General features: G+C 38.7%; 1 protein-coding gene across 6 annotated transcripts in view; it reads left to right on the forward strand.

The window, feature by feature from the left end:
* The window catches only part of suco (SUN domain containing ossification factor), a 47,186-nt gene that overhangs the window by 15,517 nt on the left and 13,181 nt on the right, over nt 1-18,488 (forward strand). For 4 of the 6 annotated variants that reach the window (XM_085152567.1, XM_085152564.1, XM_085152566.1 and 1 more), the window contains exons 2-10: nt 3,721-3,835; nt 6,321-6,422; nt 13,163-13,482; nt 14,263-14,403; nt 14,748-14,931; nt 15,872-15,986; nt 16,397-16,524; nt 16,761-16,828; nt 16,947-17,054. In XM_085152567.1, the coding sequence (XP_085008693.1) occupies nt 3,721-3,835; nt 6,321-6,422; nt 13,163-13,482; nt 14,263-14,403; nt 14,748-14,931; nt 15,872-15,986; nt 16,397-16,524; nt 16,761-16,828; nt 16,947-17,054 (1,281 nt within the window). The remainder of the gene's footprint in view (nt 1-3,720; nt 3,836-6,320; nt 6,423-13,162; nt 13,483-14,262; nt 14,404-14,747; nt 14,932-15,871; nt 15,987-16,396; nt 16,525-16,760; nt 16,829-16,946; nt 17,055-18,488) is intronic. The other 2 variants (XM_085152565.1, XM_085152568.1) reach the window with 2 other exon arrangements.

Below are 18,488 nucleotides of genomic sequence, written 5' to 3' on the forward strand. Positions count from 1 at the left end.
TTAAAGCTATGGATCTAAGTTTAGTCAGGATGATATATTAGCTTGTGCTCCATATTTACTCCTTAGTGTCTGTCTAGTGATTGGCTCTTAGGTTTCCCCCTCTGGCTTTGTGGCTCATTTTATCACCTTTGGGGGAACGCTTACACTACGAGGTGTTAACACATATACGTCCGTGCACATATTTCATCATTTCATTTTGACAGCTGTGTCAGGGTTTTTGCTGGCTTGGAGATGGCTATGCTTGTAAGCATGAACAATCCACATACAAAAGAGTCGATGAGTCTGTATGACTTTAATTTAAGAGCGATCTATAAATGTTTCTGTTTAACAAGATAAGATGTCTGTCATACTTGAATAAATGAAATGACAATTAACAAATGTGGTTAAAATATGCTTGTGTAGCAACCTGTTTCTAAAATGACAGTAAATTTAATTCTTTGGTTTTAGAGTTTAATACTCTTTAGAATTGAGCTCTGGCACAGGTATAACACTTTGCTCCTCTGCCCAATATTTAAACTGGGGTAAAACCAAAGACTGGGCTGTGATTCATTTTGTAATAAACTGAAGTGAATCCCATCAGTAGAGCCTGACTGACTATAGCATTTGTTTTTAATGATATTATTATTATTATTATTATTATACTGATGTGATAATGATATTTGATTGTGGGTTCAGTTCAGTTCATTTTTATTTCAAACATTTCAAACATGAACCTTCACAATCATTACAAAATATTATTCCATTATTTGTTTGAAAAGGAGTAGGTAGAAGTATTTACTTATTTGTCCCTACCCCCTCAAGTTTTACCTCTCATTCATTTAAATGTTTTTTTTTTTGTCTTAAATTAAACAAACAACATATGAAACAAAAGTAAAGCAAAACAAAACAAAACATACATAAATCAAAAACAAGAAATTAGCAAGCCCCACCACAGTATAGTTTCTTTCATATGAAAAATACAGAAGGTGTATATTTGCAGATACACAAGTTATGGAAAAACAAACAACCAAAAGAAAAAAAAAAAAAGAACCACAACACCATTACCAGCAACATTACCGTCCTGGGTTAACCCCGTTTTCTTCATTGTTATACTTATTTAAAATCAGGTTTTTATATTTTATGTTTTTACTGTCTTTTATTTCTTCTGTTAGACTGTTCCATAATTTAACTCCTGCAATTGAGATAGACATCGTTCTTAAAGTTGTTCTAGCACTTTGTATTTTTAAATTCCATTTCCCTCTTAAGTTATACCCACCTTCTCTTTCTATGAACAATTTACAGATTTCTTTTGGAAGCAATTTATTTCTTACTTTATACATTATTTGCGCTGTTTTAAGCTTCACCAAGTCTTGGAATTTAATAGCTTGCATTTTGACAAAGAGTGCATTTGTATGGTCCCTGTACCCCACATTATTTATTAATCTAATGGCCCTTTTCTGTATTACAGTTATTGTTTGTGTGTTACTTTTGTATGTGTTTCCCCAGACCTCTACACAGTAGCTCATATATGGCAGTAGTAAAGCACAGTATAAAATGTGCAGTGCTTTCTGATCCAGCATATGCTTTGCTTTCCCCAGGACGGCAATGCCCCGGTTTGTTAATTTTTTTTTATTGATTTCTTTTGTTCACTTTTAAAGTGAGATTTCAGTCGATCACCATAAAGCATGAACAGATTTCCCTTAGAATTATGTAATTATTTACACTCTGCCCAACTCTGCTCAGATCTGCTTATTGTGTTTTTGCTGCATCAAGTGTTTGTGTACACTTGAATGACTGAATGCTGTTACTGATAAATCGGCAAAAATCATATATCGCCTGATGATATCGGGCCTGCCACCAAACACACTAGCCCTCAGTTTCTCTAATATCTGAAAGAGAAACAATCTAATTTAACCATCCCTTTAAGCCAGCTTCTTATAGCCTGACTTTCCTAAACAGGTTTGGTGAATGTCTGTGCCCGAGATGATTATATTAGAGGGGTCAAAGCTTTCAAAAGATGTTCTTCTCATGTTTTTTTTTTTTTTTTTTTTTTCTCTATTTAATCTCTTCAAACATAGAATATACAGAAGGCAGGGCTCTCTGGGTGACAGGACACTGACTTGCACAGATGGTTGTCTGTCAGTGATTGCGTATGTTGCTCACTGTGCATCTCCTTACTCCTGACAGCCAGGCTGACAGAGTGCTAACATGATTGTCCATGTGCTTCGCTCTCTCTTGACATTTGAGCACTCAAGAGGAACGGTTTCAGCCTGAGGATCACATGGCACTTGCGAGTAGAGTTGTGTCTTTCTGTCTGTCTGTGCAACAGTTACTGATGGGTGTTTTTATGCTTCAGGTTTGAGCTTTGTATGCTTACTTTCATAAGTGCACATGAGCTCTAGTTTAAATGAGCAGGCAGTTTCCATATTGCGGTTTCTTACATTGGAAGCTTTGACATGGTTTGTTGATTTTTCACCGACGTGAACTAAATTATTTAATCAGTTTAAGTTTTCTGTTTTGTTTCCCAAATGTGTGAGTTCTTTCTTTAAAGCTAAAGCCATTCAGTTTGACTAATTCTATAAGCCAAATGAATGGCTCCAAGTCTGTATGCTGACTAACTTGTTCACCCTGTTATAATATCAACTAACTGACAGATGGCTTAAGTTAACTTGTTAAGACAGTTGAGACATACCTCTTGTTTCATTTTGCTTTTCTACTCCACTAATATAGTAATAACTGAGAAACAGCTGTGCCTATCTTTCCTGCCTCCCTGCCTTGTTTCTTTGTTCGGTCTCTTGCTTTGTTTGCCTTTTATTAGCTCTGGTCTTGTGGTTTCATAACCTTTCCATCCTTGTTTGATCTCCTTTTTATTAACTTACTGTTGCAGTTGACATTCATTTGATAGAAGGTTAACGTGCCCCCCACCACCACCACCACCACCACTCCCACGCACGCACACGCCCACCCCACCCCAGTAATTTTTGAGATTATGTGAGTTTGAACACGCTGCAGGTTGGTGGAAGTTGGTGAACATAACCGCGAGTCGTGGGAATCTCGATATCTCACAAAATGCTCATTTCACATAAAGTATGAAATGTGTGTAACTTAAAAAAAACACAATAGTGTGTGTGTTTGCAACTTTGTCAATTCAGTAAAAGTACTGTTATTCTCCTCACAGTCGGTGATTTAAGAGCTACGAATTAGCGAAATTTTCAGAACTGCTGGTGTAGAACATCTGCGTGTTTAAATGGATAGGCATTAGTAGTTACACAAAGAAGCAGTGCAGAAAGTGCTCAGGCTACACTTTTTTTTTTAACTTGACTTTCAGATGCCTAAAAGAATTACAGCAATATCCTGAGCCAAATTTGAATCAAAGAAAATAGTTTGCCTTGAGTAGCTTATAAGAATACACATGACAAAAGGAATTTGGTTTACCCTGTTTTGTTCATGCAATTCTGTTCCTGTCTGTCTCTCCTTGTAACTTAATTTGCACTCCTTCCTTTGGTTTTAGCCCTTGTTTTGAATCTCTACTTTTGCTCTCCTGTACTCAGAGCTTTCTTTGTTCTCCTATAGTCAGTGCTTTAATTAACTGTGTGAGTGGCTCTTTCCCCCGAGGCTGTATACAGCCTAAGTATTTCTATAGTAATCCTTCTTCTTTTTTTTCTTTTTTTTTCTTTTTTTTTTAAATATATACAAAGGCTTATTTATGTTCTAACAAATCTTCTCCTGTTTGTCTTTCAGGTACCCTAGTCAACATGTCTATTGTTCAGAGCAGAGCTTGTCCGGCTCAGGTCAGCCTCGACAGGAGAAAGATCCTGACGGCCTCGAGCAGGAGCAGGACTCCACGCAAAACAAGGTGTGTAGAAGTTCTGGCCTTTTCATGTATCTCAGCTTTTGATGAACAACTGTAACAGACTACAATTTGGAGACTTGTATAATCATTCTTAATGTGAAAAACAGAAACGGTCATCTTAACACCAAGTTCTACCTGTGGGAGTTGGGTCATGAATTTTAGTGACCCAGTAAACGTTGACAAAAAATGGGCTGGTGTGTTTGCTAAGTTGGCACCTATTGAGCCAGTTTTGGGCTCCAAGGCCCTTCTTTTTTTGGTTAATGTTCTTGTTATTTCAGTGACCTGCTGTTCTGAGTAGGAAAGTCTTCAATTAGCAGTGTTTAAATGGAGTACACCTTTAAGCTAATTTATTTAAAAACTCACTGATATCCTGGAGACCAATATGTTGGTCCGTCAGAAGTGGATCACTGTCTGCCCAACTAAAATTCCTGTTTTACAAATAAGGTTAGGGAGCATTTTTGAAGTATCCCTCCAGCAATTAATAATTATATATATTTTTGGGTAGGATCATATCAGAAACTCTGGGCTTTTATTGCCTATTTTCTTTATCTTCTTCCTGTGATCTGATGGCTCACAAGTGCTGTATTTCAATTAATACTTTGCCAGTGTTGCGATGTTTTATAATAGCCTAAAGATACCCAGCAAGCTGAGTGGCAGATAAATGTGTCAACTAGTGTAAAACCCTCCAAAATCTTTCTAGTATTTACTTTTTTCTTCTTTACATCAATCACAACCCATCTTTATACATCAACTAGGTCAGCATTCCCCAACCCCCGGGCCTCGGACTGGTACCAGTCCGTGAGTCGTTTGGTACCGGGCCGCGAGAGTTGAAGCACAAGTGTGAAATGTATGGTTTTCAGGGTTTTTATCGGTTTTCAGCGTTATTTTGTTATCATTTTTATCGTTAACTTGGTTTGCTGGGTCTTTTCACGTGTGTTATGAATAAATCTTATTTTTTTCGGTACCGGTACTAGTTTTACATATTTACTTTTACATATTTACTTTGCGACACATTAAAGGCCGGTCCGTGAAAATATTGTCGGGCATAAACCGGTCCGTGGCGCAAAAAAGGTTGGGGACCGCTGAACTAGGTAACTATAGCTTACCAATACCTTCTAACATCTGGAAGGACTGCTCCGCTGATCACTTTAAAGGAGTTTAGTGAATCTGGGCTGTTTTTAAACATGAATGGTACTTCTGAACATCTTTGCTTTAGGCAAACAAAAGAGTATTTGGATCTGAAAATGGCTAATTACATCAGACTTAACAAGCACAAAGAGAACCGGAAGACTTTATCTGGGAACACAATGAAAAATAGCTTCCTGAGACTATCCAAAGTGTAGTCGGTGGCTATCCAGGCCAAGACTTCCTGTTCCATCTGCCACCATCAAATGTTGATAAGATTAATAAAATGACAATCTGAGTAGTTGGCAGACAATAATTGATGGTTATGACACTGCATTTTGGAGAGAAAAAAAATAGACAATTTAAATTTTCATTCATTTATGATGAAAAACAACATAATTTTACACTTTCAATTACTCTTGCACTCACAGATATGCAATATAATCATTGTCCCTAATCGAAATAGTTGTAATTATTTTGTATATTTTTGTGTATCTTCATCTATTAATCGCACTTGTGTGGAACTCAAAGTCAAAGATGCTTTTTTTTTCGTCTTCTTCTTTAGGTTATATTTATGCAGAAATACAGAAAATGGGGCTTGTAAACTCTATACGGGTAGGAGATAATGAAAGGGAAAATGGCATTGGTTGTTTAACTTTAAAAACTATAAAATGATAGTGAAGGTCTTCCTCAAGACTTAAAATTACATGTGGGGGAAAAGTGGAACCAAATCCGGGTAAATGGTTACTCACAAAGCTGAGTAACCAGCCCAGTTACACGCTGTCAGAACCTGGTCTGCTCTGCAGAATCAGTCATAGAGGTTGATGTGATTTAGGTTAGGACCTGCCCTGTGGGTTCAAACTTGAAGCTCTACATGTTTTCTCAGGCTTTGTGGGTAAATATTGTCTAAACTGAAAGTAGTTCATACAAAGTGTGTCGACGTCATTGCAGCCATTGGAAGTAGGACGAGGAAAATTGTAGATCGCCTCACTTTAAAAAAAAAATAAATTGAAATGCTTCTCTGTATTCATGTGTCAGTGAGTATCAGAATGAATGATAATTTGGGGAAGTGAATGAGTTTTGGTATGCATTTGTGGGCACAGAAGAAAAAGAATCATTGTTTGAGGTCCAACAACAAACAGCTCTGCCAGCAGCCCTGGCAGTCGGTCATTAGTCTTATAATGTTGCCTTTGTTCATCGACAAAAGGCTTTTTCACATCAGGAGATGGAAAGACCTTTTGCTTTTGACATTTTTACATGCAAAAAACAAATTTTTAGAATAAAACTCAATCTAGTAACAATGCCAGTAATGTCATTAACTTGTATTTCTTATCCTGTGTTCTTATTATTTATTTTCTCCTAGGTGGTGGAAGAGTGGAAGACACACACATCATACGATATGGGGCTAGAGACCGAGAGAGCAGCACGAGAGAAACTACAAAAACAGAGCATACACCATGAAGAGGTAAAAAGACACATCAGTTATTGGAAGTTTTCCAGAGTATCGCTCAAAAAGTTAAGTTACCGTGAACAGGATACTAAGGCAGGCTTAAAAAAAAAAATAGTGTCAATAAAAAAAGGGAAATTGAGGTAGTAAATACCTTAAAGGTGGAGTGTGAGGCAGAGCTCAGCTTTTAAGTGTGCACCATAAACTCTTAAAAGTATATTATGTACGTGGGACACAAACAAATGAACTGGAAAAGGAAAATGATGAATAATGTTGATCTTAATCTGATGGCACTGATCTAGGTGAGCAGTTAAATTGCATCAGAAATAGGGCTGTGCGATATGACCAAAATCTCATATCCCGATATAAGAATTCTATCGTCGATAACGATATAAATGACAAAAATTTAACATTTTCTGTAAATTCTGTGAATCTCGGGCAGCTCGACTTGCGTAAAGTGTTTCCAGCTGGGCGTCGTGTACCTGGAGTCGAGTGTTTTAACCAATGCATGAAAATATATATTTTTTTTAGACATACAGTGGGGCAAAAAAGTATTTAGTCAGCCACCGATTGTGCAAGTTCCCCCACTTAAAATAATGACAGAGGTCAGTAATTTGCACCAGAGGTACACTTCAACTGTGAGAGACAGAATGTGAAAAAAAAATCCATGAATTCACATGGTAGGATTTGTAAAGAATTTATTCGTAAATCAGGGTGGAAAATAAGTATTTGGTCAATAACAAAAATACAACTCAATACTTTGTAACATAACCTTTGTTGGCAATAACAGAGGTCAAACGTTTACTATAGGTCTTTACCAGGTTTGCACACACAGTAGCTGGTATTTTGGCCCATTCCTCCATGCAGATCTTCTCAAGAGCAGTGATGTTTTGGGGCTGTCGCCGAGCAACACGGACTTTCAACTCCCGCCACAGATTTTCTATGGGGTTGAGGTCTGGAGACTGGCTAGGCCACTCCAGGACTTTCAAATGCTTCTTACGGAGCCACTCCTTTGTTGCCCGGGCGGTGTGTTTTGGATCATTGTCATGTTGGAAGACCCAGCCTCGTTTCATCTTCAAAGTTCTCACTGATGGAAGGAGGTTTTGGCTCAAAATCTCACGATACTTGGCCCCATTCATTCTGTCCTTAACACGGATCAGTCGTCCTGTCCCCTTGGCAGAAAAACAGCCCCATAGCATGATGTTTCCACCCCCATGCTTCACAGTAGGTATGGTGTTCTTGGGATGCAACTCAGTATTCTTCTTCCTCCAAACACGACGAGTTGAGTTTATACCAAAAAGTTCTACTTTGGTTTCATCTGACCACATGACATTCTCCCAATCCTCTGCTGTATCATCCATGTGCTCTCTGGCAAACTTCAGACGGGCCTGGACATGCACTGGCTTCAGCAGCGGAACACGTCTGGCACTGCGGGATTTGATTCCCTGCCGTTGTAGTGTGTTACTGATGGTGACCTTTGTTACTTTGGTCCCAGCTCTCTGCAGGTCATTCACCAGGTCCCCCCGTGTGGTTCTGGGATCTTTGCTCACTGTTCTCATGATCATTTTGACCCCACGGGATGAGATCTTGCGTGGAGCCCCAGATCGAGGGAGATTATCAGTGGTCTTGTATGTCTTCCATTTTCTGATGATTGCTCCCACAGTTGATTTTTTTCACACCAAGCTGCTTGCCTATTGTAGATTCACTCTTCCCAGTCTGGTGCAGGTCTACAATTCTTTTCCTGGTGTCCTTCGAAAGCTCTTTGGTCTTGGCCATGGCGGAGTTTGGAGTCTGACTGGTTGAGGCTGTGGACAGGTGTCTTTTATACAGATGATGAGGTCAAACAGGTGCCATTCATACAGGTAACGAGTGGGGGACAGAAAAGCTTCTTACAGAAGACGTTACAGGTCTGTGAGAGCCAGGGATTTTCCTTGTTTGAGGTGACCAAATACTTATTTTTCACCCTGATTTACGAATAAATTCTTTACAAATCCTACCATGTGAATTCATGGATTTTTTTTTTTCACATTCTGTCTCTCACAGTTGAAGTGTACCTCTGGTGCAAATTACTGACCTCTGTCATCATTTTAAGTGGGGGAACTTGCACAATCGGTGGCTGACTAAATACTTTTTTGCCCCACTGTAAGTTGTAAAGGCCGCCGTTTTCTTTGTATTCATTACACGACGTGCTGCGGGGAAAAGCCTGTTCTATAATATGGAACGCCAGGACTGCCATAATGAATTAATTAAATACACCATTAAATAATTAATTAAATGTGGCAATAATGAATTAAAATGGGAAATAATTAATTAAATAAATAGTTATGACTCATGTATTTAATTATTGACACATTTAATTAATTATTTATGTATTTCACATTTTAATTAATTATTTATGTATTTCACATTTTAATTATTGACACATTTAATTATTTATTGACACATTTAATTATTTATTGACACATTTAATTAATTATTTATGCATTTCACATTTTAATTAATTATTGACACATTTAATTAATTATGTAATGATATATTTATTTATTTCATTTTGGCAGTCCTGGCGCCTATGGAACGCCAGGACTGCCATAATGAATTAATTAAATACACCATTAAATAATTAATTAAATGTGGCAATAATTAATTAAAATGGGAAATAATTAATTAAATAATTAATTATTGACACATTTAATTAATTATTTATGTATTTCACATTTTAATTAATTATTGACACATTTAATTAATTATTGACACATTTAATTAATTATTGACACATTTAATTATTTATTGACACATTTAATTAATTATTTATGTATTTCACATTTTAATTAATTATTGACACATTTAATTAATTATTTAATGATATATTTATTTATTTCATTTTGGCAGTCCTGGCGCCTGGCTCTCATCATGAAATAATTTTATCTGTCAACCTCACCCATCAAACTCAGGGGGCGGGGTTAACGCTGATCGACTCAAAACCATTGCTTTGGCCTGGTGGCCATTGTTTTTAGCACGCAACAACCAGCATGTGGAAACTAACAGAACTGAACTTTGAAAAACCCTGTTTGTGTGTCACCAAATACAGTTTTAATATTTTTTAGCCGAGAATGTAGTGGTTTAATCTTCATGTGTCTGGTCGGTTTCTCAAGATACAGCCTCTTTGCAAAAGTGCTTCGATGATTTCGGAGATGTCTGCCCAGTCTCACGGCAAAGCGTGGATAGACCCGCTCGCCTCGCAAGCAATCGAGCTGTTATTACCACCGACAAAGCGCAGGCCCCGGTACACAGCTGTAATAATCCCCGCTGACACGGACTTCTTTTACTGAGGTTATATTTATCAGGGTTTTATTTCCTGATGTTCGTATGTGTCCTACGTGTTTCAGTCGCCAATTCTGAATTATAACTAACATTAAAAACATGTTTAAGGAGGAGAGAGAGCAAATAAATTCAATTAACAGCTGATCTTTGGGTTTTTGTTCAGTAATCAGCGTGACCTGTGTATAAACACATAAAAGAGATAACGTTGGTGTTTCCTCATGTAGTAACTGCTGGCTTTAACTGTACAAAGGTTGTTCGACACTATGACACACATACAGACATGATGTTCGGCTAATATTTTTATTGTGAATATTAATCATGAGGGTAAACTGACCTGTACACCACAGAGCGAGGTCAGCATATCCACGATATCTTCAGCTCTCTGAGTTAACACAGAGTTTCCCAGCTGACTAATCTAACGGTCATCTACGAATATGTCACGGGTCATATCAATATGATTTTACAGAAAAGCATCCTTAATACTGCCAACTATTCCAGAGACGTGAAAATCTACAGCATAAAGAACACAAAAATATAGCAGTCTAACACAACACTGTAACAGAGATGAACCGTCAGTTTGTCGCAGATCAAAGTGGAATGAAAGCGATTGGTTGAACAGGTGTTCATGATCTGTGTTTTCTGCATTTTCATCAGCGTAAGAGACTCAGCAGTTATAACAGTTATACATTTAATAAATTACCAAATGAACGCAAGAAACGAGCAAACCTGTTCCGACAATTTGAGTTTGTGTTCCCTCAGCTGCAGACTGTTTAAATGTTTGAGAGGGAGATTAGATATAAAGCAAACGTCAAACATAGACTCAGTCTGCGTTCACATTTGATATGAGGCCAGGACGGATAATGGCTGTGTCCTGTTTTAAGATCATACATGTAAAATTGTTGTCTGACCTCCGTCGATCCAGCCGCTCAGAGTTAACTGAAGTTAACCTGGATAAATTATAGTTAAGGAGTATCACAGATGACCACGTGAGCTGTGTGACTGTTCACTACTACACTGAAATCAGTAGCTATTACTGAAATACACGTGCTATTTCATAAACTATGATATAAAGTCCTACTAACATGTTTAGTTTTAAAGGACACCTTCCTGCCTTTAGTCTAATTCATTAGCAGTATTAGTTTTCTTCTAACATCCAGAAGTCTGCACCATGTGTTTCATAGTTTGTAACAAACCTTTGACAGTTAAACATAACATGACCGAAAAAGCAAAAAAATAAATAAATGAATAAAAAGAGAGAGAGAGAGAAAAAAAAAAAAAATCACACAAATTATATGTTAACCTCATTTATTTTTAGTTAAATAAACTCTAAAAATTCTAACAGATCGCTGGTGCCTAGAATACAGTTGAATAACTATTAAAAAACAGATGATATAATATTTCTGTCCAGGTTGCAGTCTGCATTATGAACATGTAGTTGGAAACTCTGCTCCTCTCGGTGGAAATGCGCCTTCTCTTTCCTCTTTGTATAAAAACATTTTAAAAGTCAGTTTAATCTCAAAATTTACTGTTAAATCCAAAACACACCAGATAAAGAAAAGCGAATGGTTCAGTCTAACACATGTGCCAGTGAACCATTAAACGTCTGTAAAACTGTGCAGTTCTGAAACGTAACTTTAACCTCAGCCAAACCGATTTGCTCAGTTGTAAATAAAACAGCGAAGTAAACATGACCCGACAGACAGAACCTGAGTGAATTAAGTCCAGCGTTTAACCACTGAGAGCTAAAACTCAGGTGAGGTTTCAACGCTGTGCTGGTGATTGGACATCAGCCGCTGATAGGACATCAGCCACGGATAAAGTGGGTTCGCCTATAAAGTGCTCTGTTGGGAAACAAGCTCCAGCAGCTCTGCGCTCGGGAAAAACTATATTTACTTATCTTGTGCAGAAAAATGTGCTGAGGTTGCGTAATATCGAGCACCGGCTGCCCAGTTAAACTGTGACTATCACCAGGTAACGTGGGCGTGTTTCTTGAATTAGCAGCAGGTGTTAAACAGGTGAGGAGGAGGATGCATGCAGGTAAACTGAGGGCCTGTTGAGCTGATCGCTGGTTTCGTGAGAAAAATGTCAGCTCGTTCTTTATGTTACAGAAGCACAGAGACACAAGACCAGGTGGAAAGAGACAATCGTTCGGTGAAAATGAGAATCTGCGAATGCAACACGTGGAACACGGAGAGTGGAATATGTAAACAAACCGGTTAACGTAACCCCCTCGGTGCACTCTGCATGCTGACTGTTAGCAGAGCTACTGAAATCTCTGAAAACATCTGAGCACCTTTGCAAACATGTTCTATGTTGACAACCTGACCCGACATGTGAAGATTACAGCGCGACATTCGCGGCTAAAACACTGTTAAAAGTGTAGTTGGTGACAGAAAAACGGGGTATTTTAAAACTACACCACCAACATTGCTGCCTGTGATTTGAAATGCATTCTGGGATACCTGGCTGCCCCAACTCTACACAAGCAATCGATTATCTAGGATCGACCTGTTTTGACTTACTTTGCACGGCAACCAATCAAATGTTAGACAAGCTGCATGGGCAGCGTTAACCCCGCCCCCTGCGTTTGATGGGTGAGGTTGACAGATAAAATTATTTCATGATGAGAGCCAGGCGCCAGGACTGCCAAAATGAAATAAATAAATATATCATTAAATAATTAATTAAATGTGTCAATAATTAATTAAAATGTGAAATACATAAATAATTAATTAAATGTGTCAATAAATAATTAATTAAATGTGTCAATAATTAATTAAATGTGTCAATAATTAATTAAAATGTGAAATACATAAATAATTAATTAAATGTGTCAATAATTAATTAATTACATGTGTCATAACTATTTATTTAATTAATTATTTCCCATTTTAATTAATTATTGACACATTTAATTAATTATTTAATGGTGTATTTAATTAATTCATTATGGCAGTCCTGGCGTTCCATAGTTCTAACGTTTGAGTCTAAGGTTTATTTTTTTTTAGCACCTGACGGCTATTTTTTTGCTTCTCATCCGTAGATACTGTCACTCTTTCACGTGATTCAGTTTATTTTGAAAAGTCTCAACAGGATCTTGAGCTTTATTGTGAAAGGTTTATACGGAAAATAAACAAGCGGACAGCGATGGTTTTACCGTTGTTGTTGCTAATGACAACGCATAAAAACAGGCGCTTGTCCGTCTGAAGTGTGGTTATATTAAATATAAGAGAAAGAGAGAACTGTAAGAAATGAATATAACCACTACGGTGACCATCAAAACGATGAAAAAATATTGCCGTAAATGTTTATTTTGCGACACCACGAAACAAACGTTAGCGTAAAATGAAACGGTAGATGTTTTTATATCGGCGTCCGATATATATCGTTATGTCGAACAGCCCTAATCAGAAATGTAATTTTTCTTCTGTTACCAGACTGTGAAGCCACAAGAAGCTGGAGAGGAAGAGACAAAGCTAGACCCAGAATCAGATACTGTACCTGTTGCCCCTGAGCCAGAACCTACCCCAGATCCCCAGGCTGACTTGGGCCTGCAGATTCACACACAGGACCACGACCATGATGCCCCAGTGCTCGCCACTCCAGAACCATTTCCAGCACAGGGCCAAGTGACCACAGATACCCCAGCAGAGACTTCAAGTGAACCAATTCCCAATCTAGACTCAAACCCAGACACATCCCCCGATGAAGCTGAAAACAAACCTACCTCACAGAGTGCTGGGCTGACCCACACAGGGTAAGCTCAGATTCACTTCATCAAGCCAATGATCTGGTGTCTTTCAAGAGAAGTTGGCTATAACCACAAAACTGAAATTGGAGAACTGACTTTCTAATCCTACATTGCTAAAAAAAAACAAAAAAAACAACCCACAGAACATGTTGTTCTTCTTAAGGTTAAAGCCAATTTCACAACAGTCCAGGTCTAACATAATCCGTTTCAGTGCCACTATTGTTATGTCAGACATTGCAAAGGTGTTTTGGTATTTTTGTTTGACTTATGTTTCCCTCAGTTGCTTTTTCTTCACAATTATTTACACAAAGCGACTCATCACACACTAGAAGATGAGTCTAAAGAAGATCTGACCCCATGGATGTTTCAGTTATTTTTCATGGAGCATTGTGCTGGAGCAAGGGACTGTTTATTTTTTTCTAATGGTTTTTCTAATGGAAGTTTAAAAAAATAAAGAGAATCATCCCTATGGACCTGGAACTTTGACCCAGATTAGTCTAAATATCTCCTACAACAACAACATGTCCTTCCCATGGTATCTTCTGTATTCAGAACTGGGACATTTCAATCAGCATTTTAAGTCCTATTCAGCTAGCCACCAGCAGCAGCCAACCACTCTGCCCCCCTCTTCCTTTTCTCTCCCTCCCGCTCTCATGCCTCTGTGTCATTTATCTCTTCCCCATTGTCCCCATCCTGCCCTCTCCCCCTACCCTCCACCCTACCCTCCTGTCTACCTTCCCCAGTGTAAGGAGGTGTGGTAAACGCCATGTCCTTTCTTTCCCTCAGTGCAGTGCGGGTTGCCAGTGCAGGAGATGAATTCCCAGTAGACAGCTTTGTCTTTGCTGAGCACTCTGATTCACAGTGCGGGGTCATTCCCCCCGAACTGGCAACCTGTGAAAGCTCCCCTTTTGGCAGCCCTCTCTTCAGGTGAGTTTCAAACCACCAGAAGCCAATCAAAGCACAGAGACTGATAATGAAGGTACAAGCTACACCTCTCTGCTGTGCCCAACCGTCGACCGCTGGCCTTGCTCTCTACTTAATGTTGCTTTTTTTTTCCTTTTTTAAAAAATTTGCCTTCTTTGTTTTGCCTGCTCCAACCAAGGATTTAAAAAAAATGTCAAACTCAATTTTGTTGTTATTTTTTTTTAACTCACATATTCGACAAAGCCTTAAACTTATATTTATTCCATGCCCTTCTGTTTCTTTATTCTTCCCCTGTCCATTTCTTTCTGTTCCCTCTACACCACATTGGTCCCCTCTCTGTGATGTAGCATGGATGAGGCTGTCACAGAGGACCAGCAGACAGATCAGAGGCACAGCTCTGGTCCTGAAACAGAAATTCAGTCGACTCCAGGCCTAGTGGACCAGGAACAAGAGCAGCGTGAGGTGCTCGAAGATGAGCTGTCTGTTTTGGAACAAGTGGGCAACACCTCACACCACCAACACAAAAAACAGGTTAGAGGCTTTGTGGTGTTTGGGAATTGTTATTTCTGTTGTGAAAGAAGCAAATCGCATGTAGCATATGGCTTGAGGCATTATAAAACTGCTGGTAACATGATGGAAAATTTGACAGTTGGACACGTGGTGGGGGAAAAAACTTAGACCAAGGTACAGTCAACGTCCTTATTTCAGGTGAGATGTTCCTGAAATATGATCTGAGGGAGAAGATTATTTTGGAACAACTGCAACGACATGAGCACTGAGCTTGGAATATAATAAGATCGGTGGCCTAAGGCTGAGTAAGTCCACCTGTCCGCACAGACTGCAAAACTTTCCGAAACCTGCCGTCTAGGTGGCCATGAACATTATAAATATTCAGCATGCACATCTGTTCTAGCAAAGGGCAACATTTGAATGTTTCAGTTTGAAAATGTTGAGTCAGCCTGCTGTCAGTTGCTTTTTCATGGTTGAAGGACGATTGTATCTGGGGAAAGTATTTAGTTTCAGAGGACGGGAGGGCTTGTGTTCACAGTGTATTTGTACCTCATTTTGCTGATTTGGAGCTGAGATCTGATGACTAATCTGTATGTGGCTGGCAATGACTCTTGTTGGGCTGTTAGGGTGTTTTACATAAGAGGCTGTCTGAGTTGTGGATTTTCAGAATCGGGCTCTCTTGTGAGGCTCAAAGGGGCACTTATATAATCCATCAAAATGTTATTCACAGCTCAGTGCTTCAGTCGCCACGGGCTAGCTTTACTACCACGAATAGAGGATGGGCATCTTTTAGTTGTTCTACCACACACTATGCTTGTATAATAAGGTACTTGCTTAGTGAGTCACTGATGCCAAAGTAACCTTGTTAACAGAAATTCAGTGTTCACTTCTTCCACCATGTAAATATTTTTGCTTATTATTTGGCGTCTGATATTTACATTCTGGATCTGTGTGTATGTTTCAGACAGGGGAAACAAACGCTCCCAGGGAGACTGATCCCTCTGTGCCCAGCAAAGAGGACATCCCTACCTTTGATGAATGGAAGAAGCAAGTCATGGAGGTGGAAAAGGAGAAAAGTATGTGGATTTATTGTACAGACACGAGACAGCTCGTACAGGGATGACTAGAGACACGTCACATGAACAACTAAGTTCTTGTTTAAGTTTGGGTTCAGGCACCTCAAAAATAGCTTGCTGATGTTAATCTGACTGTGACACAACATGTTTATGCCATTGCTTCTGTAAAGTAGACTACTTACTACCAGTTTGTATGCTGCGTCTTTTCTCGGTTGCATCCTTCCTTATGTTCTGTTCCTGTATAGCTTCCTTCTTTTTCCCCCCTTCCTTTTCACGCTATGCACACTGTGTGCAGCAGTCAGTGGAGCATGTGTTTATGCATGTTGTGTAATATGTCTATACTTTGCGGTTTGGCAACACTCATTTTCAAGGCTCTCGAAAAGACCTAATGTAGTGCTTTCTCTGTCCAGGTCAGTCTCTCCATACCTCAACCAGCAGCAGCCCCCATCCAACAAAGAAGGTCCAGAAAAACTTCAAGAATAACTACGCTTCTGTAGAGTGTGGAGCCAAGATACTCTCTGCCAACAGTGAGGCCAAGGTTAGACGCACATCACACTCTGCCGCCTACACACAAACACGAACCTTCACGTCATGCTGTCATGTGTCAACAGATGTGTGAAATGACTTCGTTAGCATTTAAGCTGAGACCGCACATCTAAGCACGCATGAAACCATTTTTGTCACATTTCGCCTGCAATTGTATAAGGAAACAAGCAAGATTAACAATGTTGGGGTGATGGTAGGATTTTAATTCAACTTTTTTTCTTCTTTCAGAGCACGTCTGCTATTCTCATGGAGAATATGGACTTATACATGCTAAATCCATGCAGCAACAAAATTTGGTGGGTCCCACAATAATGGTTGGGTTTAACTGAGCCCAATTTTTAGCTTTAAAAGTTTTATATTAATTATTTTTTATGTTTTTTTGGGTTTTTTGGGGTGTTTTCTGCTTCTCTACAGGTTTGTGATAGAACTCTGTGAGCCTATTCAAGTGAAGCAGTTGGACATTGCAAACTTTGAGCTTTTCTCATCTACACCCAAAGACTTTCTAGTTTCCATCAGTGACAGGTATTCACTTGTTTGTTTGTTTGTTTGTTTTTTTCTTCTTTTAAGCTAGTGTGCAATTGAAAAACTACACTCAGCATGCTGTCAGACAGTTATAGCAGACAAAGCTCTGTGTAAGCCCCATGCCACACCATTTACTTCCCCTGTTCATAACGGCATGTTCCTGCATCGATTTTTATCTCATAATGGCCATTTCGTTATCTTAACCATGATATTTGTAGTATTTGCATTGACAAGCAGTGAAAAATAGTAACCACAAAGCTTCATAGAGGGATGTTCTTTTAAATTACTGACATAATACTTTTATAATAATAATGGATTGCATTTATATAGCGCTTTTTGGGACCCCTCAAAGCGCTTTACAATATCACTATTCATTCACACTCACATTCATACAGTTGTAGCCACAGCTGCCCTGGGGCGAGGCTGCCATATCGCGCCATCGGCCCCTCTGGCCATCACCAGTAGGCGGTAGGTGAAGTGTCTTGCCCAAGGACACAACGACCGAAACTGTCTGAGCTGGGGCTCGAATCGGCAACCTTCCGATTACAAGGCGAACACCCAACTCTTGAGCCACGATCACCACCCACACTGGGTTTCTGTTATGACTATAACATTCATTTAAAGCCCACCCTTTAATACCACAAACTCAGTTATGTAATGTTGCTTATTGTTACATCAGTATGACTATCAACAGATCTTTACTGTCAGTTTTGCTGACAGCCATGCGCCTCAGGTGTAGAGGGAAAAAACAGAAACAAACAGGCACCATGCCAAAAACGAAATGATGTACCACTGCAGCAATACTCAAGCCGTCCCACAAGCACGCATCTCACAAGCTGCGTAGCTGCACTAACCTGCTCAAATGATTTGCATAGGCCTTGCATCTACATTTCTAGTGTTGTATAGAAAGTAGTATGTTTTCAGTTCATTTCCACATGAAATTAAAAGTGAATGAAGAGGCATGTCACTAAAATATGTCACTAAAAAATATTAAAAACCGAATTTTTACTATTTATTTATTTTTAGCTAAGGACATACATAGTGGTTATCAACTTAAGCACATAGAGACCTTTCAGGTATCCCATTTCCAAACTTGCACTGTGACTAAATAAAGTTTCACAATAGTTTTGCATAATTTTTTTTGTTATTTTTTGCTCATAATAAATGAATATTAAATGTTTTTTGTTTGTTAGTTTTTTAATCAAGTACTTTTCTTTCTATCATCACTGGTTGGATCATACTCAGTTCCTCCTAGAAGAAGTCAGTTGTATTTATATATACCACCAGTTCACAACAGTTGCCTTACAGCTCTTTATATTGTAAGGTAAAGATCCTACAATATTAGCAAGAAACTGACAGCTATCCACCATAACCCATTTAGACATGAGGGGAAAGCCAGTACTCTATAATTAAATCAGTTTCTTAACCAGTTTT

Source organism: Neolamprologus multifasciatus, chromosome 23 (genome assembly GCF_963576455.1).
Source record: "Neolamprologus multifasciatus chromosome 23, fNeoMul1.2, whole genome shotgun sequence".
Taxonomy (NCBI): Eukaryota; Metazoa; Chordata; class Actinopteri; order Cichliformes; family Cichlidae; genus Neolamprologus; species Neolamprologus multifasciatus.